This window comes from Mya arenaria, chromosome 11, assembly GCF_026914265.1.
Source record: "Mya arenaria isolate MELC-2E11 chromosome 11, ASM2691426v1".
Classification (NCBI taxonomy): Eukaryota; Metazoa; Mollusca; class Bivalvia; order Myida; family Myidae; genus Mya; species Mya arenaria.
This window is the reverse complement of record NC_069132.1, coordinates 18,497,827-18,523,294: the sequence shown is the minus strand read 5'-3', so window position 1 is coordinate 18,523,294 and position 25,468 is coordinate 18,497,827. Positions and strand designations below refer to the sequence as shown.

At 34.4% G+C, this 25,468-nt stretch overlaps 1 protein-coding gene across 1 annotated transcript; it reads left to right on the top strand.

Moving 5' to 3' along the window:
• Window positions 1-7,731: 7,731 nt before the first annotated feature.
• On the top strand, window positions 7,732-16,969 carry LOC128209950 (transmembrane protein 151B-like). Its single transcript, XM_052914224.1, has 3 exons — window positions 7,732-7,848; window positions 8,872-8,964; window positions 14,954-16,969. Exons 2-3 carry the CDS (start codon window positions 8,908-8,910, stop codon window positions 16,916-16,918), a joined length of 2,022 nt encoding a protein of 673 aa, XP_052770184.1. The 5' UTR covers window positions 7,732-7,848; window positions 8,872-8,907; the 3' UTR covers window positions 16,919-16,969.
• The last annotated feature ends 8,499 nt before the right edge of the window (window positions 16,970-25,468 follow it).

Genomic DNA, 25,468 nt, shown 5'->3' with positions numbered 1-25,468 from the left:
TGTATTCCCTAACGGGTGTCGGTGTGGACAATGTGAGGTTTTCAACCTTTGAATTTGCCTGACTTCCTAAGTTGCTCTGCATAGTATGCTAACTCTATCTCCTGCAATCCAGACAGCTCAGGTGTTTCATCAATGTAATTTGCCATTGTGAATAAAAAATAAATGTCAATAGCAAAAACTAGAAGATGAAAAAATGGACAAAATATAATGAAAACCACAACAACAATTCAGGAACACTGGAAAGGATCATAAAAAATGATCTGACAAACAGGTCCCTGAAAAAAAAAACAAATGCAATAGAAAAGAAACACAAATACAAGAACAATTGTTTTTCACTTTATCCCAAATTTTGCAATGCTAAATACACCACACTTACCTATCCAACATCTTACATGTGCATCATTACAGCAAAAATGTAGATAGAACACCAGGAATAAAGCTGAAACTAACAATTCAATGTCATGCACTTCAAATCAAATAATTTGAAGACCATTTACATTGATAAGACTCACTATTTTTCATTTAATAAATTGAATGAAAAATAAACTGCAGACTAATATCAACTTAAGTGCCAGAATTAAATTAACATGAAGCAATTCACCACAAGTATGTCACCAGTCACACTTTATATGAAAGTAAAATACACAAACTACTTTTTAATAATTAAATTCTAATCACTAATCAAGTTCTAAAACTATCATGGTAAGAACTAATTTAATAATGAGAAACTAAATAACTATTGACCAGAGGGATTTTTTTTTTTTTCAACAGAAAACACGACACGGGATTATATGATATGAATATAATGTATCGATATTGTTAAATAAGAAATGACACCAATACCAGATGTTAGTCAATGAAAATGAAGTGCTCACCAGTATTTGTTAAATGCAAAAGCCTGTTACTATTAAGATGCTGTTATGAAGACTGTGAAACCATGATCGTGAAACGCAAGGAACCGCACCACAGTCTGCAAAAATTTAAATAAAACTTTCAACAAGAATGCACAAATAAATCACATAACAATGTAACATTAAATCAGTGAATGAAAAATCAAAACACTATATTAGTATATATTCACTAAAAATTATCAAAGAGTCACAATTAATTACGAAAGTATCATGTAATGTTTATAGATTCACTGGATGAATGTAGAAACTAAATGTTAAATAATCACTGTAGATTCCTTCATTAAAATGAAGTCCAAGTTGTTATAATAAATGACAGATAGAGAGCTGTCAAAAGGTGAAGGTCACTATCGCTGACGAAAGATGAAGTCAAAATATAGTCGAAATTCCAATGCAAATATGTAAATGCGAGTTAAATCAATCACTCACGATAAATAGATCACAATACCAGCAATGGTAGTCCATGACAATGTTTTAATTCACTTGTAACTGTGAAAATATTAAAGCCATGTCGGCTTTGAATGTTTACAAATACCACTTCCGGTAGAATGCTTTACAGAGCGGTGTCACATGGCAGATCACGTGATGATGGATCCCGCCACAGCGATTGGCTGGTGAAGATTCGCCCTCACGACGTTCGACACAGACTGCCAAGCCCAAAACTGCAGATATATACGTTGCGAAGCCCAACAGCAATACAAGCCCGAGACCACACTGGCCACCAAATGTCGCGATACTCGGAGTACGAGGGTTCAAAACCCAGGCGTGCTGAAGAAATATCCACTCAAAGTATAATTATAAGACATAAACAAAACACGTCTGTGATGTCCAAAATCTAATATACGAGTGCTTAAATACAAATACAGCATGTAAGACATAAAATGAATACAAAATGAAATATAAATGGAATTTACCTGAAGAAATAGCCACGCAAAGTATAATTATAAGACATAAACAAAACACGTCTGTGATGTCCAAAATCTAATATACGAGTGCGCGGATTCCTCGTGCACGAGTGAAAGGTTAAGGTTAACGGATATAGAAAAATAAAGTGAAATTGAAAGTGAACGAATAATGAAGACCAGACTGAAAGTGAAAGTGAGTGACAGGGGTTAAGTTCTACTATTACTATGATGAATAATATTAGACACATATAGACAAACAAACAATGACAAACACATAAACAAATGACCCTGCGACACAAATATAATAAAATACTAGGGATGTAAAAGAATGGCAAAATTGATATTCGAATATTAAGTAATACGTTCGATCGAATATTCGAATATTCGATTACCAAAATCAAATACTTTGGAATTTGTAGTAAACTATTGTTATCCTCTATAGTAATATCCGGTGCCTTTTTACCCTTCTTTGCCGTGTATAAAAATACTATTCCAAAAACCTTCAGTTTAACCTGTATTAAAGCACGGGTAATCTAGCGATTAATGAGCAGTAATTGCAGTAGCCCGGGCAGGTCTCATGTACTGTTTCCGTTCTAAGTATGTCTCTCGCATTTCATGTTATTCCTTTTATCACTTTTGTGTTCATTTAAATAATTGCATACATGGTGAAAATTCTTTGCACAGTTTGATATAGAGTTCGTGCTTTTATGCGAAGCTCGTGGGTAAGAAATTGACATAGCGAGGACTTGCCTTTAAACCCCATCATTTAAAATGAAATACCCTTTAATACTCTTTTGGTTCTTAATCAGCTCAATACATCGGATCACTGTTATGGCGTTCAATATCCATTACAAGAAAGCACACAACTGATATTGATCTGTAAGAAATGAATTGAAAAAGCTAACTCCATTATGCATGGCAACACTTCAAAACCGATAACCTGCAAAGGTGAGTAAATTATTCATGTATTTCATTTTGCTAAAATGCTGTAATTGTACCTGTGAGGCAGATACTGACGCTATTATGATAGCGTAAGTTCGTTATTTTGTTCATAGTTCGCTTTTCAGACGTGAAACATCACATAAATCCACAATATCAATAATAAGGGTAATTTAACATGGCATTAATACGATTGAAAATACATGGCAACGGCAAGCAGTCAAAAATACAAAAAAAAACGTTTAGAGGAACTATGTAACCGTCAAAATGACACTGAACGAGATATACACACCTACAAACAGTCCTCACGTATCCACATATTTTTGCAGATAAATGCTGTTTTTGCCGCCAGGAACATGAGTCTTCTGGGGGTTCAAACAAGTTTATTAGTCCATAACCTCACACTTGCAACCGCATCCGCGTCTACGTATGCTAGATTGTGGAAGAGAAAGAGTTACTGTGACACATTATGCCAAATTATTAGACAACTTAACTACCTTGCGTCTTGCGAGGACAACATTTTGCATCACGTAGAGACCGATGAAATTTCTTCCACACACACATATTCACAAAGCCAGACTGTAAAAAATATTATTGCTTAAACAAAAATATTTAGAAGAGTTCAGTTAATTTTAGTCGTTTGAATAAGTTCCATTTAGCTTTAAATAAATGTGTCCTCAAAGAATGAGTAGGATAACGGTAATATTATTTTTAAAAAATGGCAACAACAGTGAAATGCAAGTAGCCAAAACGTGTAACCAAGTGCCTGTTAAAAAGGAAACATCAAGAACAACCATACACTCAATGAATACATACAGCGCCACACGACAACAAACAATATCCAATATCAACATAATTATCAGAACAGAACAGAGCAGGACATTATTTTATTTGACGTATACTCACAGGGTACATAGTCATAGAACATAAATACATTTATATAACGTGAATTAAACATGTTACATAATACAGATTTGATGCATGCAATACCTGTAGATATGAATAACTTGTCATACGTTAAAATATATGCAAATTATTCAAAGTGAGGATGAGCTGATATAAACTAAACACTATGTGTAATGGAAGTTCAACGTTTAAGAGATTCTTTTATATATATGGATTATTTATATACAGAAGTTTTGTTGTCTGACCTTAGCATAATGCTATTTTTAAATGTTGGACTATCTGCCTTGGCATGGTAAAAACTCACTGGCTCAAACTTAGGAGTATAATCAGAAAAATATATAACGAATAAATTGTATTTGGCCTGTATATGGTTAAACGCCAATTGCGGATGTTTATAATCACCCCGTTGTCCTTGATATTAAAAGTTTTGATTATTCGCCGATTTCCACATCGCTCAAAACTGTTTATTTGGACGTCTGTGATCAGAATATTGCCGGAGATGTGATTGGCGGTACGCGATGCGGAGCCGACTCTGGTAACTGGTTGATGGACAGGACCATTGCCTCTGCTTCCGGGAACATGTTTACTTATATAGATCCTTTGGTGATCACATGACTAGCTTAGATCCGGCTTGTAATTGGTATAGTGGAGCCGACTGTCATTCATCGTCATTTTATCATTAACTATTCGTAACGCGACTTTCCCCAAAAAGATGTGTCTATAAGTCTCTTCAAGTCGGTAAATGTGAAGAAATTTAGTTAACAAGCCTACGCCCTTGTTCATTATCTATGGACCAAACTAATACTTCAAAGTGTTATGCGGAGTATTTCGTATTTGTCGATAAATACGCCTATGTGTAAATTCTTTCTCCTGTTATTTCCTTGACAATGGTTCATATTTTTATATTTAAGGCAATAAAGCTACCAAAATAAAACCCGTATAGACTGCCATTATCAAACGTTTTTGAGACTCTTTTTAGCTGATGGTCTTGATTTTTGTTTTTATTTGAACGAACAGGTTGCCCGGCCCTTTAAACTTATCTGTATTATTGCATTTATAACGTGTTTTTACATGATTCCTTTTAGAAACATCAGAGAAGGTCGCAAAGTCTACTTAAGTTATGACATTTGATAGCGTAACAATAATAAGAATGTAGTCTGCGGGGTTTTTTGTAGCCATGATGCTTACTCTTCTAAAATACAAATAACATTTGAATGTCTATACGAATATGTTTCAATTAATTTGAAATATATTTTTTTCAATGTTTTACGAGTAGTAGTGCTATCAATACTGTAACTATGGCGACCAATTTTATTCTAAGTGTATTTGCGGCTGTCTAAAAAAATGAGGAAAAATAAGTGGGTTCAATGTTTGTCGAACACGTTATTTCTCGCCTGGGAAAATAACATGATTTATCTCTCACGTCAGATATGGCGCCAATGAGGCGCCTTCCTTGAGTAAATATCGTAACCTTGCTTCCGTGAACCTAATGGGGAAATAGGCAAAAGTCACATTGAGGAAAAGCGCAATAAAATATAAAAAGACATTTTAATATTTAAATATTTTTAAAATAAGTGGTTTAAATCAGTTTGCATAAGCGAATATCTGCCGCTTCATAAATAAAGCCATCTGTATTTCAAAGACAAATCAAGCATCCAAATAATAACGTTTGATTGTTTTACAGGCACAGTGCTCATTAATACAATGAAAATAAAAAAGGGAAACTGCAAGGATAAGCCATTTAGCTTATGAATTAACTTCACCTATTATGAATGTCTATTGTCACAGAGGGATCAACAATTAAAGGGAAACTACAACTAATATCTATGTGAAAAACTACAGAAACAAGCTCAGTAGACCCGTTTTATGGCACACGGTAAACGCCAAAGACAAGGAACACAAGAACAAACAATCACAAACCAGAAAACAAAGCGCTAAACTCCGTAAACAACACAGTACATATATATTATATAAAAAAACTGGGCGTGTATCAGTCTTGAAACTGTCCGTAAACCCAGTTTAGAGCCAAATGGCAAAAACCCAAACGATTTTGAAGTTATTAGAGAAACAAAACATCCTGTTAAAAGGCACATGACAAAAACCCTAAGGACGAGTGAAGATATTACAGAAACAAAACAAGAGATACACATCAGCAACATTTATACAATTTGAATTATTGTCATCTTTTGACTTACTTGTAAAGGTCATGGAAGAAAACGGTTAACTTGGGCCTTTAGCAGGCAAACGAAATGTCAACCTTACTATTGTCCCTACTTTTATAAATTAGAGCAAAATGTCATATGCAGAAGCGCAATGATGTAGCTCCTACAATGAGATTTTGCATGGATTATGCATTTGGCTATGATGTTATGCTTTGCAACTGTACCCAATTATAGTATGCCATGACTATAATTCGAAGCTGACCTACTGTGCCACCTAATTCCACTTATAAAAAGGAAAAAAAATAGCAAGGCATAAAATGACTGGTGCTTGTCAACCTTTTAAACGATGAAAGACATTAAGGCGTAATAAAATCTATCTGGCAAATCAAATAAAATGTTAAAGAATTTTCATAGCCATGCATTTCCTCCAATCAATTTGATTTAAGCGACACAGCGGCGTATAACATCCCCTACAACGGATATTAGAAATACTGATGAGGTTGAAATTACATTAGCTGCAAAATGATAGGGAAACAATTCATGTTGAAAGGCACAAACCGTACAGATTTCTATCTTTATTTTGAACGGATGTCAACATTGATTAGGTATCTATGTATGACAATAAAACTTGACAAAGTCTCAAAATCATATAAAAACGCAATGAAACAAGATATAATATCGAAAGAGCAAATAAAACTCGCCGACTGGGAATCTTTCAAACTTAAGTGTCTTTGTAAAAATAATGAAATGTAACACTTTGCAAGGAGATTTTTCCATAGATATTTCGTAAACCTAATGAAAGTCGTGTAAAGTTCAGATGATATAAGGCAATGTCCTGAAGCTTGACTGCGACACTGAGCATGTTTGTATAATAACGTGTGAGGGGTACGTTTTTAACATTTTCCATCGTTCACTTTCACAATCTCCATGGAAAGGCAAAATATAAATTAGCAACGATACGCTCGGAAAGATTCCTTAGATGTGTTTCCTCTACGCTAATCAAAGAACAAATGTGTCTTATCCATATCTACTAGATTCTATGTCGTCAACACTTTCAACCATATGACTGTCACTTCCTAATAATTAATTGATATAGCCTACCATATATACATTTTAGGAGTTGACATATTGCCAAAATTATTGCGCTTTAGACGATCAGCAATAAAGATAGATAGTTTACACATGAACTTGTAACGGGGAATTTATTTTAGGTACAATAAATTTAAAAATGAAAAGTATGTATGTTTGTGCCTCAATAAAACGCAAAGATGAATTGCTACAAGTAAATCACTCGCAATTATTGCCGATGTAGCAATGTGACAAGAAAAGAGAATCAATATATTCGGCGTTTTGCTTCTCATTATATTTTCAATTACACGTTCCATCCTCGCCATCAATTCCCTGTAATCCATCATGTCAGTTCAATGCTCCGCAATCACGCTGAATACGCTTCGATACATATCGCATTGCTCTTCTTCGTGCCTTCTCCCTTTGTCGCTGAACCCATCAGAACACGGTCGTGGCAAGGGTCCCAGCTAATGCGCTTTCCAGGAATGTCATCAGAGATATTCATCGCCAAATATCGATTAACGGCCACTGATTAAGTGGCAATTCTTGCTTGCCGTTCAGTCTATTAACAGGTTACTCTACATAACCATATCAGGCAGCGTATTTTAGACACAGAATGCCATAACTCGGAGTCTCGTATGACCAATCACAGATATTGCTTCTATCGTTGCTGAAACAAATTGGATATTGCATTTGTGCTGTAGTCTAGCAGTAGTATCGGGCCTGTATAGCCTTGCCTGAGCCATTCGTCACAGTGCTGTGACAACATGTAAACAAATTACTTCTTGGATATTACTGGAAATGAAACAAAGGTGCAAATATGCATGGACTTTATCTTGGCACTACGTCTACGGGTTTTCGTGTATACTAGCAATGTTATAGCGTTACTGGAAAGTTTTAAACTTGAAGGAGAGATATTTAACGTTTGATTTACCATCGAAACAGATTGAAACGGCAAAAGTGAGTTAGAATTCAAGTGTGTATTTAATATGAAAATCGTAAAAAATAAAGCACAAGCTATTAAATCAAGAGGATCAGTATCTCGTTTTATTTTAGAGATATTTATCCTGTTATAGAGAGGAACTGAATTTTAACATTTAATGTTCATTTTATTAATTTATAAACTATGCAATGTTTTGGTATACTTCATATAGGCTTATGAAATATTTTCATGCATTTTCAAATATTAAATCAAACTATTTGTTCTCCATTTCCCAGAATATACATGTATGCGATACTTATTTACATTATTAACTCAGTTTATCAAGATTTAAGAAATTATTTGAAATTCTTTCGGTAAAATGAAATAAAATATACCTCGTTATAACTAATTATTCATTTCTTTTACACACTTATGAGCTAATAAGCTGGTTTCTTTATGTTTTCAAATGTAATGTAACTTACACATAACCACAACGCGTGGTTGTCAACACTGAAACGACAGATGCCAAAATTTGAATGTTTATTGTTTGTGTTTTAAAAAATGTTCTGGGTTGTTGGAAGATCTTTTGGATTGTTGAGTAATGAGCCATTTAATAAGGCCTTTTTCAACCCTTTCCGTATTTCTTTACTCTTAAAGGAAAACAATTATACTTAGTTTTAAGGTGCCTATAATAAACGTGAATGGTATAAAGTTTATCGACACGATCTAGTAAGCTAAACCTAAACATTGTTCACATTATTAACTAGCTTCTGGCGTCTTTTTACTGCTATAATGGAACTTTGAGAAAAGGTAAGTAGACTCTAAAGGGCTCTTAATTAATGCAATAGAAAGAAATATTCAATTAATTAGTATATATGGACCACGTGATTGACAAGGTTTGGAAGTCACGCACTTACTTCAGTCGTGCTTATTTGCATACGAAGCGAAGTCCAAAACCAAACAGGCGATAAACATGCATGAGACAAACACGAGGCACATGAGTTTTAAACTATTGTTAATAAAAATTTATTCTTGCAGAACGGTGTGTACATTTGTTTCAGATAATCCCCTGCCACCGGGAGTAGAAATGCGTCGCCATGTACAGTGTCCGCGGACCACTTGCCGAACACGAGCACACAGACGACAGCCTTAAGGTAACTTCCTGGAATGTATGCCATTGACTGAAAGAATAATTAAAAAGCACATCTCAGAAAAAAGGATTCCTTCGTTTGCATTGGATGATTTCACTTTTGTGGGTAGATAATTCAGCATGTATTATCGGCGAAAGAAACCGTGCTCGTTAAGTAACTATCTTTTTCCAATGCTGCAAGGGAGGAATCTTTTTTCTGAGATGGCAAGGGAGTGCTTTTTTATTTAGGTGAATGACTGTAAAATACTTTTTCTTGCAAATTTTGAGCTACGGAGTGATTTTTTTCTCGACATGAATAGCCCCGCCTCCTTTTCCCTTTAAAGACACAAATCTGAAAATATGTAAACACAATCGTTAGATTTGTGCCTTATAATACCTGGAAATACAGAATTAGAATTACGAAGGCCATTTGCTATCAAGTATTAATTTAATAGACACCAAATGGACCTTAAAGTCCGCGAAGCAGTGTGGTAGTTGGTCATACTTTAAAAATATTAAAAATGATATTAATTTAGTTAATTGTTCATTTTCATGTTATAAAATTGCTACAGTTTTTTTCACAAATCGTTTCCTACTAAATTACTATTCATGAGCACCACAACCTATTCATTGGCACCACAACGTTCAGAAAATCGAGCGTAGTGCAGCAAGTATAACAAATAAAGTTCTAAAATTTGTAACGCGGCAACCTTTTGTCAATAAAAAAGCCACACACATGTAAAGAAAATGCTTTAACCTTAGGTACGAGTGAATTCTAGCGAAAATCCAGATTTTTACCTTGTCAACACTTACGTCTAGCAAGTTATGCAAGTTCTAGACGATCAGATAATAAATTTTATTCAGAACTTTTACATTTAAAACAACTCATGGCCATTCCTATGTGGAACAACATTCTCCAATTTTTCAAATTTACTCGTATAAACCTCTAAAAATGAAAAATAAGAAACCATACTCACTGTTTACATCCATATCCCACTCATTGGCACTATAACGGAAGACGCGTTGGAGCATTTTCAACACATAACAAAATGTTATGGCTCCAATGATTACCCGGCGTGGAATTGTTATAATTGTTCGAATCTGGATTACTTCTTGGTGTTTTAAGTTATTTTTTGCCCTTTACGTTGGCTCAAATGTGGTTAACATGTTTTAGGTTAAATTAATAAAAATCGAATGTTAGGATAAGTTAGACATAATGTTGGACGTCTTACAGTAATAACATTGACTGACAATAGGAAGTCATTAATTCTGGCGAATAGCCAAATTTATGTTTCAATTAACGTATTGTCCTGTTGTGTTTGCTCTGGTCATTTCTTGTGATGATAAATTACTAGAACCAACGGTTTTATTTTTATTAACTGTTTTGTTTTGTACGTTTTTCTTACTGATAGTGCATCAACATTAATCAGTCGTCTATTCATATTGGGGCTTCGTCTTTGTACTGTCGGTGAATACGTTGCATTGCTGGTTATTATTTAACTATTGAATGGTAAAAATGAATAATATCAGGTTGAATAGGATATATTTCTGCCATGACGAGACGGCAGCAAAGCATGCGCAACAGACATAACACAGATTAATAATTGTCGCCAAGTTTCAATATCCACAAGAGAAAAACCATAGAGTGCGTGCTCTTTTTAAGCATAATAGGAGTATTGATTTGTAGCGAATTAAATGAAAAAGTAGAACCCATCATTCGTGGCAACAATTTAAATCCGATTGCTCAGGTGTGTTTTTTTCTCCTGCAAAGATTTCTCGAATGCCAGCGAATGTTGTCATATCGTCTGTTCAGATATGGTGTTCAGGAAAAAGGATTTAATTATATGGGGTTCTAATGGTCCAGTGTGTTGATATTATATATTTGATGAAGGTCCAAAACTTGAAATTAAGTAAAAAAAGGATAACTGAATATCAAATTCAAAAACCTTTTTCATTCCGTTCAAGGCTTGGCTCAGGAAACTTATATTATAATGGAAGCTACGATGCCAAAGGCAAGGGGCAATTCTGTTTTTAATTAAAATGAATAATGATATGATATCCAGTTAGAAGCACAACATAAACACTACACTTTCAACGAATTTGTTTTCTTTTAAATATTGTCGTCACACTCGGTTAGATGACGTCATAATTTGTAATATATTATTGAGGTCATTCTCCTGTTTAGATAAGTAAATATTAAAGGTCTAAGAACTGTTTGGTAAATGAAATGGATAAACAAGAGCACATGACTTACTGGAATATTACCATATCAGCAATTGTTGTTTCAAATTAAAGGGTTAACAAACATGCAAAGTGACATTGTTATATTTTACATGAGTGTTATGTTATACCCGAAACAAGGTTAAGCATGTGGTAAGAAGTTGTATTGTTAAATGAAATGCCAATGTTGAGTAGTCTACATCTTAAGTTTAACAAATAATTTTATTACTGTTACAGTAAGCACAACTACCTGTTCGCATGCTAATGTGCTAAATAATATGTGTCTTGGCGCGTAAATCTTATAATGGGTAAATGCATCTCTCTTGAATATAATCTTTTTGGCATATTTTTTTCCCGAGAGAACAATTATTGTCATTTACTAAATATTTTCAACGACATATTGCAGATGATTAGACGACAGTTTATATATAATACACGCCCAGCAGTTTAAGATATTAACATACACCCTGTTATAATGCACATTATAAAGACTAAATTGTACTGAACGTCATACACAAAACGTACAAAACACAGAAGGACCTCAAAGTATATGTGTCAATAAATCATGGGTTATCATCCTTCGAACAATCAGCAAAGTAGAAATTCACAAAGTATAGAAAAACAAGGTATATACATATTTGGGTACCGCATTCGAACATTCAATGCAAACATTTAAGAAATACCTTGTGCTTGAACTAGTTTACGAGTACCTCACACTTGTCGCCACCTTTACAAATAGTGGTAAGAAAAAAAATCAAATGAGAACAAGCATCAATATAGAGACAGTGTAGAATAAAGGTAAACAAGTCACATTCGCTGGGTCGACTTATAAAAACGACGCTCGCCAATCCTGTTTTGTGGACAAAGAGGATCCGGTTCCTTTGTCCTCAACTTAATGTTGACAGCGAGTTTCATTGCTTTCATACCGGCAGAAGGAATGATCGAAAACAATGCCTATTCTAATGTCCACGTTGATGTCCTGGTGTGCAATACGTGATTCACTGTGGTGGATTGTTCACATATTGAGCACATGTTTCATGTTGTGTCCATTGGCACGCTGCAGAGAGATGATATAACTGCAGGGTGTTTGACTATTGAACTGCACATGATAACTGCAGGGTCTTTACGTTGCGCAATCATTTTGGATAGAGTTCCCTTTTCCCAATATTCTCTCTACAAAAAGAAACTTAAAGTCATCTCTTTTCACTTACAGTAATACAATGAGAATTACAAGGACAAGCCATTCATGAATAAACCCTGTTAAGAGGTACCAGTCAAGGCCCACAACGATGATGAACAAAGAACACAAACGTACAACATACACAAATACATCGTTGCTTGGTCTAATTATTGCCTTTCCGCATAGTTACTACGTAATGATCAAAATAGAAGGATTGGACAGCCAAATAAGTAAATACAGTGCATATTACTATCAATTTTATTTTCACTTATTCATATTGATGTATTTAATGTGCTGCATTCGCGTTTGTTTTCAACGTAAGGTTCTAAATTCAATATATTTACGTCGTGTTCAATATTAAATAAATGACAGATTATGTTAAGCATACTCTAATGGTTTGACTGTGTTGAGCAAAGTGATAAATGGAAAGTATGGAAATCTTTCATAATGCCCTTCTCTGACATAAGTCGTCTCGATCTGCATTTGATGTGCGCGTCACGTGATTGTGTAAGTCAGCGGAAATGGTTGGTTGTAACGATTGAAATTAATCTTATACTATTTATTTCGTTTGATTTTCCTAGAAACACATAATAAAATAATTTGCGGTAGTTATTTGGCGTAGATTTGTTTAGAATACATGTTTCCGTAATTTACAAATTAAAGTAATACAAAAAACTGTATATGCTATAAACAGGTTTCATTAAAGTATTCTGAACTTCATCGTTGGTCAATCAAATATAATAAGTAAATTACATTGGCCGGGGTGAATGCATGTATCCCAACCAGAGTATTTTACGAAACAAGGTTTGCCGATGCGTTGACATCAGCTGATTAAATTCATTTGACTGTAGAGTTTAATATATATTTCTAATATTGTGAGATAACCAGCGGCAATTGTGTCATTTACTCCCATGTCTAGTCGACAGAAAGTCGATTAAATATACCTTTGGAAAGCGAACCCGTCGTAATTCTCTCACATGGTCTGACAGTGCGCGCCTCACGTTTAAGCCGCGTCTAATAGCTTCTCGCAAATGTTTCGCACATCACCTATGTAATTGGAAAAGGAATTAAAATTCAACAAGAGGCTCCAAAGAACATAAACAGAATTAAATGAAATATTAAAATCTCGCTTATCTGTAAATGGTAGGATGAATAAATATAAATATATGCACGGCTGGTACCATACGACTTTCCATGACATAGACTTGTCATCGAGTAGTTGTGTATAGTTTTCAACATTTTAAACCAGTGTTTGACACATTTAGATCTCTGATATTACCCTCAGGAAAATGAACCTTTGTTTAACATTCAGACCATTGTTTTTAAAGTATTCTTTTTAACACTGATACAGTCCCAAATATCGCAAGTTTTGATCATAAATATCGTAAAATTCTGTACCTTACAAAATGTTGTTAACTAGTTAAACCTATTGTAAAACGTACAGCATCAAACATCGCGTGTAAGTAATGATAATTCAATGCGAAAACAAAGGACAAGCATAACTGTCAAAATATATAATGACGTCATTATGTTATGAAAATATGCATAAAGAAGTAAAAATATAGTATATTTTACAAATAATTCCAGGGATATCACCCAACTCGCGATTGATGGTGAGCCGTCTCTTCAATTGCCACATGCTATTAGAAACATTTTGCCGGGTTTCTTGGTTCTTAATGTTTGATAAAATCTTAAAGAAATATCTTAAGTCGACAACACGAATGAACTTAAGCACATCTTGAACAATATTGAGCATTATTTGCTACGTGTAATGCGTTTCCCCGGTTGCTTAACACAATGTTATAACCCCACATCGTAACTGCTGGAGCTATGAAAACACAGGTGAACGCGTCTAATTACATGTGTCATTGGATTTTTCCAATCTATTCGATCGCTGAGCGTTTTTTGCTATTCTCGTGGGGAAGGAAATGGTTCTTCACGGCCATGTCACAAAATTGAAAGTAATCAAATAGATCAAAGGCCTTGTACTCCATCATGGGAATTGAAAAAAACAAAAACTTTTTTTATCAAATGTAATTTTACTTGAACAAAAGTGCGATTGATATGTACAATGATTTCCTGGAATACACATTAGTGGTGTGATATCTGAGAATTTTACGGAGACAATGAAGGGTTTTGAATGAGTATACCGATTCGTATGGTACTGATTTACTTCCAAAAAGCTAAGTTCTTTATAAATATGGAATTGTTATATTGAGAACTGTTCACAAGATTATAATTGCTTATGTGGAAAAACTTCAAACCGGTCATGCACAGTTTTAATCGCTAATGAATATGAATTAGGATCATGGGTTTTAGTACATCGGCTAGTTACAGACTCATAAACTGAAAGATACCCAAATGTCGCTAAACGATCACTTTTCGTCTGTCAAAACAAACAAATATGTCTGAATGTCTACTGTTGGATACACATATTGACATACAATGCTGACTATTATAAGCCATTACCTGTTTTATTTGATAAACGATATTGTATGCAAATATTTCCTAAATCAGAAGTATTGGTAACGTATAAACTGATTGAAATTTAAGTTAGTTTGGTAGTACTGCTTCTTAATATAAATATATATATATATATAAATCTTATTTTCAGCAACGCCCCGTCCGCCACACATGGTGCCAGTCTCTGCGCCACAATTTCCATTTCAAGAACTTGATCTTGACCTTGCTCATATACGGGTGCCTTGGGGCAATCGCCTGGTGTCGCTTGGCTGTAGTCACCACCGTAGTTGTTTATAACGAGCGTTACTTCTCACATCGAGGAGTGGCAAAGAGTAGTCCGTGCGCGGATGGTTATATTTATATTCCGGTGGCGTTTGTGATACTTCTGTATTTGGTGTATTTAGTAGAATGCTGGCACTGTCACACGCGGATTGAGCTCAGACACAAATGTGATGTTCAAACAGTGTATCACAAGATGCGACAGATGAGAGAAGCTCTGCCTATAGCTTGGTGGAAGGCTCTGTGCTACCACTACGTTCGAAGAACTAGACAAGTTACGCGTTACCGTAACGGCGACGCATTTACATCAACTCAGGTCTATTACGAAAGGGTCAACTCGCATACAGCGGGATGTGCTTTTAACTTTACTAATTGTGGCTATAAGGATACCACGAAGGTCGTGACTGGTCTAGAAGATTACCAAGCCACTAAAATAAGATTTTCGAAAACCTTTTCGTTCCTTCATCCAGATGCAAAGTACGAGTTCGACGAACAGCGAAACCAATTTTTCATGGACAATGAGCGGAGGGATGATTATCTTGAGACACGCGAGGGCCTAGACCTACTTAATGTGAATTTCAAAGAGTATATGATTGCCTTTAAAGATCCCGATAATTTGCCGTGGTATGTTTCTAATGTAGTTTTCTGGATCTCTTCGTTTCTTTTGATGTCTTGGCCTCTAAGGATACTCATTGACTTCAAAACAGCCTATATTCATTACCATGTACATAAAGTGTTCGGTACTAAGTATGTAAATTCGGACATAAATGATAGAAGCCAAATTCGCAGGGTAAATACAGTTGGAAGTGTAGATTTAGAGAGCATCGTTCGGAATAATTTCACCATTGTGCCAAGCTATTCTCAAGCGCTCTTAATGACTGATGGTACCACTAGCAGTCACACGTTGCATGATGCAAATGCAAATATCACATCGCCCGTGGTCGGGCCAACCAGAAGCACTACTTGGAATAATATATCCCAAAGCACCAGTAGCGGCTACATAAGTGGTTTCTTTTCTAGTGCTAATATATCTAATATGCCAAATTCTATTAGCGTCGATGGTGATGGCATTGTGCCTAGACCTCGCATACGAAGTAACAGTTTACATAGATCGCTAAGGGATTTACTTCGATCGCCTTGGACTCGACGAAAAGCACAAAGGCATGTTCGTAGTAATACAATGTTTATGCTATCCAGCCCAGACTCTGTCGATGAATATTCCTTAACTGTTGACCAACAATTGATGTCTGTTTACGCCTCAAAGAACCATTCCTCGTTTAGTGACGTAAGTTCCCCGCCGTCTTGCGGTAATAACGCGTCATGCAGTTACTCCGACAGACTTTTCCAATCAGGAAACAAAAGTTGCCAGTCACAACAGACTTCACTGCTTCCTGAAAATGTCTCTGGCCGTGACAAATGCCCATTATTACCAGCCGTGCAGACAAATACTGAAATTAGCACGCAGAAGAAAAATATAGAGGCCGGATGTACAAGCAGCTCCGGAGATGGTAACGGCACAAAGTCATTACGACCACTTTCAATTGCCAAGCCACCTAATGACTTGATAGAAGACCCCAACAACCCCGGATTTATGTCAAAGTTTGTGAAAAGCAACCTACCGAAAGTTCCTATTCCTAGAATTATATGTGAGAGTTACGAAAGTGTTAATTTTGCACCTACACCGTCTTCTCCCCCCGGATACGACGAGGCGTTACACATGCAGAGGCCGTGCGACGGGGCGCTCTTCCAAGACGCGCCGTCCGAAACCAGCGGTCTTCTGCCACCAAACTCGCGAGGTCATGGTCGATATTGTGCAATCATGGAAACCTCACTTTAGTTCAATAAAGGGACGTAGTAAGTATTGGTATATGAATTTGAAAGATGATATCAAAATGCCGACAGTATTTCTGGACTAGATTTTGTATTTTTATATTTTGTCATACGTTACACTATAAGGTTAGATTAATTGACGTCAAAATGAATGTGTTTTGTTAGAACAAAGTAATTTTCAAACGTCAAGCTGCAACGCATACGTTGATTTTCTTTTTGTTTATAATTAAGATTCACCATACATTTACTATCAAGCATTGTTTCACGTATGCTTAATGTTAAAAGTAACATTGATTAATAAAATGTTTCTATATACTTAAAATAACATAGTGTCTGCTTTCATATGTGTCCACGAATTTTATGCCTTAATAAAAGAAGGAAATAGTGCAGTTGAATTGATTCATTCCGGACTACAAAGTACTTAAGGCCAACCCAATATTAATGTGTACCTTACTAGATGTTACGTTTGTGAGTATATCCTTTTACATGCCATTGCAGAAATAACAGCGGCAAAACTAAAGGTTATTATAAGGCAATGTAAATTACGTTTATTTTTAAGGAATATTCGCTTGTTAAATCGGGAATTTAGATACGTCTGTTAAGAACAGGTGTAAACCGGTACTAAACCGTACGCCAAGGTTAATGCAAGAAACTTAAATTAATTCAATTTATCTGAACTTTTCACACATGGAACAATTAACTTCACTCAGAATATCAATTGAAAATATATTACATACTAAAATATTTTTGTTTATATCATTTTGCTAATAGTACAGGATAAAAAAATATCACCAAAACATATAAACCTTTCCTATATACGTTGCTATGGTTAGAAATAAAAAAAACATCGAAGCGGCGGACATTCGCAAAACTAATTTTGGCTAGTCACTTTCTTAAGCCAGAAAATGATCATGGGATTTAAGCAATAAAAGTGACATTTTGAGTTGCCAATGCGATTTCATCTTAAATATTTCAGAAGAGTGATTTCTGCATACATTTTAATCACCGTCTCCTAAACGAATTTGAGTAAATCCGGGCTTAGATTTCTACTTCAAAAAAGATGCTTCTTAGGCGGCATTTTTGATATGGGAGATAAAATTATGCTAGTTTCCAAGCGATAGAAACGTATTTGATAAATATTGAATCCAATATTATGACTTCCATTTGAGTGATAATAGTTCACGAGACATCCGTAGGTCTGAGGGATATAAATTAAAGATGCACTCTTATACCCATGTAAGATTTACTATAACTAATACGATTGTTTAAAAATACCAAAAAGGATGAATAAATGTCAAAACAATGGTTCTTATGAAGGATACCGAGTTAAATTTAAATTTAAAGTATTTCAACCTGATACGACTACTGTTAATCACAGGAAATCTTTTAGCATTCACCAATCATTTAATATTTTTGCGTTTTTAGCCATTAAATACACGATAACAATCGTGCTATCAGTAAGTTATACTTTCCATATATGTATTATTTAGTAAGTAGTTAAAGGTTTATCGCTTAAAATGTATGTTTCTTATACATGGGTATGAGTTGATTTTGAATAAGAGTGTCACTTTAAAATATGTTTATTTTGTCTAACATTCGATATCTTAAAAAATCCGCAATTAATAACCAATCACATCTTATCTGTACTATGTTCTAATAACTTAAATATAAAATGTTTATTATTGGATTAATCTTTTCATAGCAAAAGCGAAAATTGTGTTTGCAAGTGTTGTTTTATTAACTCTGCTTTAGAAAAATACTTCTTTAGGAGTCTTATTATAATGCACTTTCGTAGATATTTAGAACATTCAACATAATATTGGAAATAATAGAATTTAACTAATACTCATAAAAAATATTATCTCATCGACACATATGTTCTTCCCGACCACGTACTGAAGCTTTAGGGCTTTGTGTTCAACGTAAATGTAAGTGGGTTCGTTTGGTAGAACTTTTTGAAGAACGCATGACACTTTGCATTTTTTATCTTTATTTGAAGGTGATTACCTTCAGTTTTTACATCCAAGCATGTATAATAACGTAATAAATATGCAGACACTCGACGAATGACGTAAAATTATAAGTATCTAAGAATGATGGGTTCAGTGCCTTGAAACAATTATTTTGCCGAGGGTATCAACTAGTTTATGAATACTCAGCCACACCTATGTCGAAACATGTATCAAAAGCCATAACATAAAATAAGTGGTAGCACGTACTCGAAAAAAGAAAGTTATGAATCACAGAACCAGGCCGGCTAATATTAACGGTTCTTTAGAAACCTTTAAATATGTATATATAAAACACAGAAACAATTCAAGAAAAGCACAAAGGCCGTGTTGCAAGCTTCCAACACGAACATATCCAACATATAGACGCACGATTTCGCGGTGCATGTCAAGCAGACATGTGTTTGCATCACGGCTTTGATATCCATGAATTTGTTACGTGTCAGTCTGGAACGAGTGGTTCAACTGTAACACTACCCAGGGACTCGCTAGAGTAATAAAAATAACGGCTTTAATAGTTAATAAATAATTCATATTTGATTCAATGATTGATAAAAATAATCATGTTGAGGCATCTTACATTTCCCAGCTCTCTTGCAATTAACACATCCAATTTCATCACATATTTAGGATAGGTTGTTTAATTAATCAAAAACGAATAGAGAAGGTATAACTTGCTGAATTGAGTTTAAACTTATTCGTTTCAGTAATTGTGGCACAAGTTATTACAGCGTTATACTAATCACTCTTTATGGCATGATATTAACTTGTTTACATGCACAAAGATCCAATCCCTAAATGATTAATCGTAATACAAACAACAGATAAAATACATAGAACATAAATGTTTTACTATCGAAATCAAACAAATGATTAGAAAAATGAATCCACAAATAGTCATTATTAGACCACTATTGAACAAGGCTTGTATTACGCAAAAGCTGTCCATTTAATGAAACAGATTGTAGTTTTGTTTTCTATTTCAACTTAAAATTGACGTTTAATATCATATATTTTACCTCTTTTAAGATAAATAATTATACATTGCTACCCCTGAATCCTTTCAAATGATACCAAAGATATATGGGGATATATAGTAACGCAAAGTAGACTTTTTTCCGAATAATTATAGGAGCACAATGTAGGTTGATGCCATGTTTTTTATTTGAATGCATTATTGTATTCAATTCATTTAACTTTAATGATCAAAACAAAACAAAAAGCATATTATGTGTACAGATAAAACACATAAGCCTTCTTAGTTTTAATTATTGCTATGAGATCACAAATTCCCCAGTCAAAAAAGCACCAAAATATCGCTTATATTTTTAGGTGCCCCTTTAAAGCACACGGTTAGTGTTCCCATAATGGTTTAAACATGTTTTAATCAAAAATGTAAGTATACAATACTTTTGATAAAATATTTTAATATGACGTCGATAGTGATTTAATATTACTGCACGCGCATTTTGGTGAAATGTACAAAAATGCGTTTTTTCTACGTAAATTTTTCCACAAATTCATAATTGTAGGTATCAAACATGTTTTTCCGGTCCGGATCGAAAAATCCGATCCTCGGGCACGCTGCGTGGCTTACACGCGTGCCCTCGGGTCGGATTTTTTTCTATTCTTACTGGAAACACATGATAGATACTTATATTGTTGATCAAATTATGTGCTTAATAACGATATTATTTTTAGCGAAAACGTTATTGCGTACAAACAATTTATATGCTACGCCCATACAAAGGGTTATGCATTTCTACAGAATCAAATCATTTATTTGTTCTACCTTTTAAACACTGCCATTGCTCTTTTGCTGTACTTGTTATCGAAATATTTAGGAGTAACATGATGCGGAGAAACCACTTAACGATGCTGTTTCGCCCAAGGGAGTACAATTTTCACACCTAATAAATGTATTTCGAGCATGATATTCAAATGACCGTCAAGAGATATTACCTCAAACATTAGAGATATGAAGGCAAGTTCTGCGTCATGATGTAAAACGAATATAATAAGTTATGAGACATCTTATCTCTCGTCCTCAAATAGAAATATCTTGATATAAACAACTCCCAACATTTCTATTCTGATTCTTGAGCTCGTTAGGTATCTTGGAAGAAAACAGTCACATATTATAATAAAGTGGATATTTTGGTGTTCAATAAATTATTCACAGAGATCAGATATATTGTATAGAACACATTTGTCGTTTTGTTTCAGTGGATATGATACATAGAGCTGAAACTACTGACGAGATTTCGTTTTATAGTTCAAGTTCTGTTCATGTTCATGTGTTTGTTCTAATTTCTGCGGTGTATTACTTCCTAAGCGGGAAAGCAAAACACAGTTACTGGTTGACGTCACATTTCCGAACAGGGCACAAATCCCGAACACCAGCTAAAACATGTTTTTGTTTACCGTGATCGATTAATCGATGATCTATATCAATACAAAGGCTTGCCTTGGTCACACTTGCGAAGTTTCATCTTGTTTTGTTAAGTATTTTTCCAAAAAAATGCCATTCAATGTTTATACCCTTAAAGATCAAAATGTAGCACACGGGGGAATGACGTCAGAGGGCGCACGCGCATCTTTAGGTTTTGCAGTTATGTTGACCTACATTCAAGATACTTATACATAGAAATCACGCTTTACATTTGAATTTCATGTTTAAAAAAAACTTCGGAAACAATAAATAACTTTGCAGCTAAGTGTTTATTTAACATAGCATTCTTATTAATTATAATTGTATGACCATGTATTTTTGCTTTTCAAGTGTTCGGTATTTGTGCCCTCCATAGCATAAATTTAAAGGTGAATTACTGCTGTCTATAAAATGAACGATTTTCGACATAAAATTGATGAGATCGTGAATCTGTACTTTGACAGCTGTTGTCACATTAACCAAAGATGTTGCATACGCAATTTTAACTTACTACAACAAAAACTCTCCAAAATAATTGTGAAAAACCTCAAAAATTGTTCGGATTTGTGACCTTAGCCAGTACGCTTTTATACACAAGCAAGACATTATTGTTTATTTGCTAACTTACCTACATTCTAATAATTAATGATCTTCTGCGTATGTTATACAAATTGAAATATAAAAGAACGGATATGCAATAAAAACTGGTTAACGGTTGTTTCTATTGGTATGAATTACACTTCCATTGACGTTTCTCGTATATTGAAAAAATCATTGCAAAATGTCTACATAAAGAATGGAAACAATCGTAGAATATGCAGCCGAATTAGTGTTAAAGTGATACTCTTATTCAAAATCAATACATACAATTTTGTGTGATACACCCTCATCTACTTTCTAAATAATGCATTTATGGCAAATATTATTTACTTTTAACGATATTATAACCGTGTATTAAATAGCTGAAAACACGAACAATATTAAGTGATCGGTGAATGCTTAAAGATTTACTGCGATCTACTATGGTCTCATAAGGTAGCAATACCGTTTTTTCTGCACATTTCTTTTAAATTTAACTTCATAAGAACCATTTTTTTCGACATTTGTTGATCCTTTTTGGTATATTAAATCAATTGTATAAATTGTGTCATTTTTTATTTTGGAGTAATAGTACATCTTTAAAAGGAAATAACCAATTTTATTCCAAGCACAACATTAAACATATTATTCGAGGTTGCCTGGGAAGTTATTGTACCTAGAGGCATCAGTTTCGATAATAATGTATCGTTTATCTGCCTAATTCATCGACGTACTTCGGCTCTCTTTTATTTGATTGAAATCGATTTTACATACATAGCTGTAAAAGCTCAGTAGCAAAAAGTTTAAACTCGGTTTAATGGCATGCCGACAGCACATGATTGATAGTTCGTCATGCTTAGGCCTAAAAAAATGTTTGGTTAGGGTTACATCCTTTTCAAAAATAGGTAGGGTTTTTTTGTTGTTGTTGTTTTTTTTTTTCATTAGGCTTTATATAGGAATGTCATTTTCATCATTGGAGATTGGTGTTAAAGTTATCTTCTATATAAGCAATTAAGGTTTTAAACTACATATTGAAAAGCAATAAAAACGAAAAGAAAAAAAATATTTTTTTAGTTATTTTAGTTTTTTTAGTTTTTCGTTTTTTTTTCAAACTGACTATAAAAACGGTAGGAACGGCGCCTATTCCGTAGGTAGGGTCGGGTAACCCGAACCAAATATATATATATATAGGCCATATATGATATGCAAACGCAATCCACATTGACTTTAGGCAACAAAAGGCGTGCGGCATTGTTTACTAAACTCATTAAGCGCAATAATTGACGTTAAAGAGTTCGTATATATATTGCATATTATATTTCTTGCATCATCATAAGCATTTTGCTCAATGCTATGCATTAAAATATTAAAACTTATAGATACTGCACTCGACTAATTGAAGTTTTACAAACGTTCTTTAGCTCGAATGTACAATGTGAATCACGAATGTAAATGCTATGTACCATGTTTCCAAGGCTAACGTTCAATAACTAGTATTCGATTTAAATAAATAGTCTAACAATATATCAGTATTTTTAATAAGTGAAAAGATTAACTCCGCATACTTGTTACCGTTCCAATGTGGGAGTTAATGTTAAGACGAAAACTAAGGAGACAACCTAAATAATGGGTTAAGCGTTTTGCATGGGCCGGAGTGGATGACAGATGTATTCCAAACCGAGTTCAGGATGTTTTCAATACTCTTTACTGATTTATTTGTTTTGACAAAGATTATCAATATAAACTGCTTATGTAATTAGATGCTTTGGGGCATTTTGTGTCATTTGATTTTCATGCTATACTTTCACAATTTTCACAAAGGAATGCGTTTAGCCGATTACCCGATATTCTCGACTGAAGTCGATAACATGAATAGACCGAAGTTGAAATTGTCGTTTCATGTCACAAATAATCAGAGATTTTTTTTCAAAATACTTGGACAAGTTCAGTAACCAAACAATAAACAAGGAAAAGGCTAAATCCCAACATATACTGAACGGGAAACGCACAACGTACAAAACAAGCCGACAGACCACCAGCCAGCATGATAACTATAATACATGTCTGGGCTACGGCCTTGGAACGGTGAGGAAATTCTCAAATGTTCTAGAAGTTTATTCCGCCTCCTATTCTATATCACAAAAGCCTTGCATCTCATCCGTGCATTGCCTTAAAACATTCTAAATGGTGTTGCTCCTGTCGTGTAAATAACAGGTCAATCATATAGAGCAACGCACACAGCAGTCGTGATCTTGTTTAATGGGACACGATTACAAAGCCACATACCAAACTAACAACAAGCAAGAGCCTCACTTTGAAATAAATACATTTTAATTAAATATTAATATACTGCTTATCTTGTTAGCGAGTCTGTGCGAAAATTACAAATCAATATATATTCAGCCAGGTGGGTATCAAACGACTTACCCTGACATAGGGTAATGAACCGAGTAAGCATTATTGTGTTGACAATTTTATTTCAATGACAATCCTTCTATGTTTTATCAACATTTTAAACGTCAAAGAACTTGTGGTGTTCATCAAACGTACCTGAATCCGTGTTTAACATGAGGACCACCGTTCATAAAACATTTATAACTATTGTTAAAATATCCGCATTCAATGCGTATCGCAACATACGGTTATCTGTATTCAACTTCAGGCAATACGTCATGTCATTTTAAGTATCATTGCGCGATGTAAAAAGACGTTATAAAACACACTAACACGTCAATGAAATGACATTAATTATGGAATCATGTGTGAATTCAGTGATTTAATCCATCCGATAACGTATATCATAAAACGGTAACTGATAACGCATATTGTTCAGGAATGTCGGATTTTATACTGTTGTGGATTTTTATTGATTTTGATTTCACTTTGCTAGCGCCTAGCGAAATTCGAATCTTACAATCCAAAACAGTCGAAGCCAAACTCCCGGATCAAAATGCAATAAGTATAACCCTTTTAAAAATGTTCAGAATCAAAGTCGTTATGTGTCGTAAAATATCGTAGAAACCTTAACATTACGAAATATTAAAAAAAAAATAAAACAAAAATAATGCGACGAGAATCCAACTGCCATGACAATTTTAGAAGATTTTTTTACCAGAACAAACTGAGAGAGGGTAACAGGGTTATAGCTCTAACAAATCCTTAAATTCAAAAACATTCCTTATCTCGATACGACGAATATTGTAGAGAACATACTTTACAAGAGCCGCCTTTCCTTTATGGCTGTTAGAAACGCATTTCCCCGATTAGATTTATTGTAATGACATCCTTGTTTCTGTTGCTGACCACAGTGTTATAACCTCAGTCCGTAATTACCCTGCCTATGAAAGCACAGTGGCACGCGTCTGATTTCATGTTTCATGGGATATTCCCGATGGATTCTATTGCAGAGCAATATAATTCTGTGATTCTCGTGGGGAGGTAAATGGTATTGCTCGGCTGTGTCACAAATAGCATGAGATAAAGCAAATCAAAAGCACGGTATTCCATCATTTGAACGAAACTTACCTATTTTTATCGG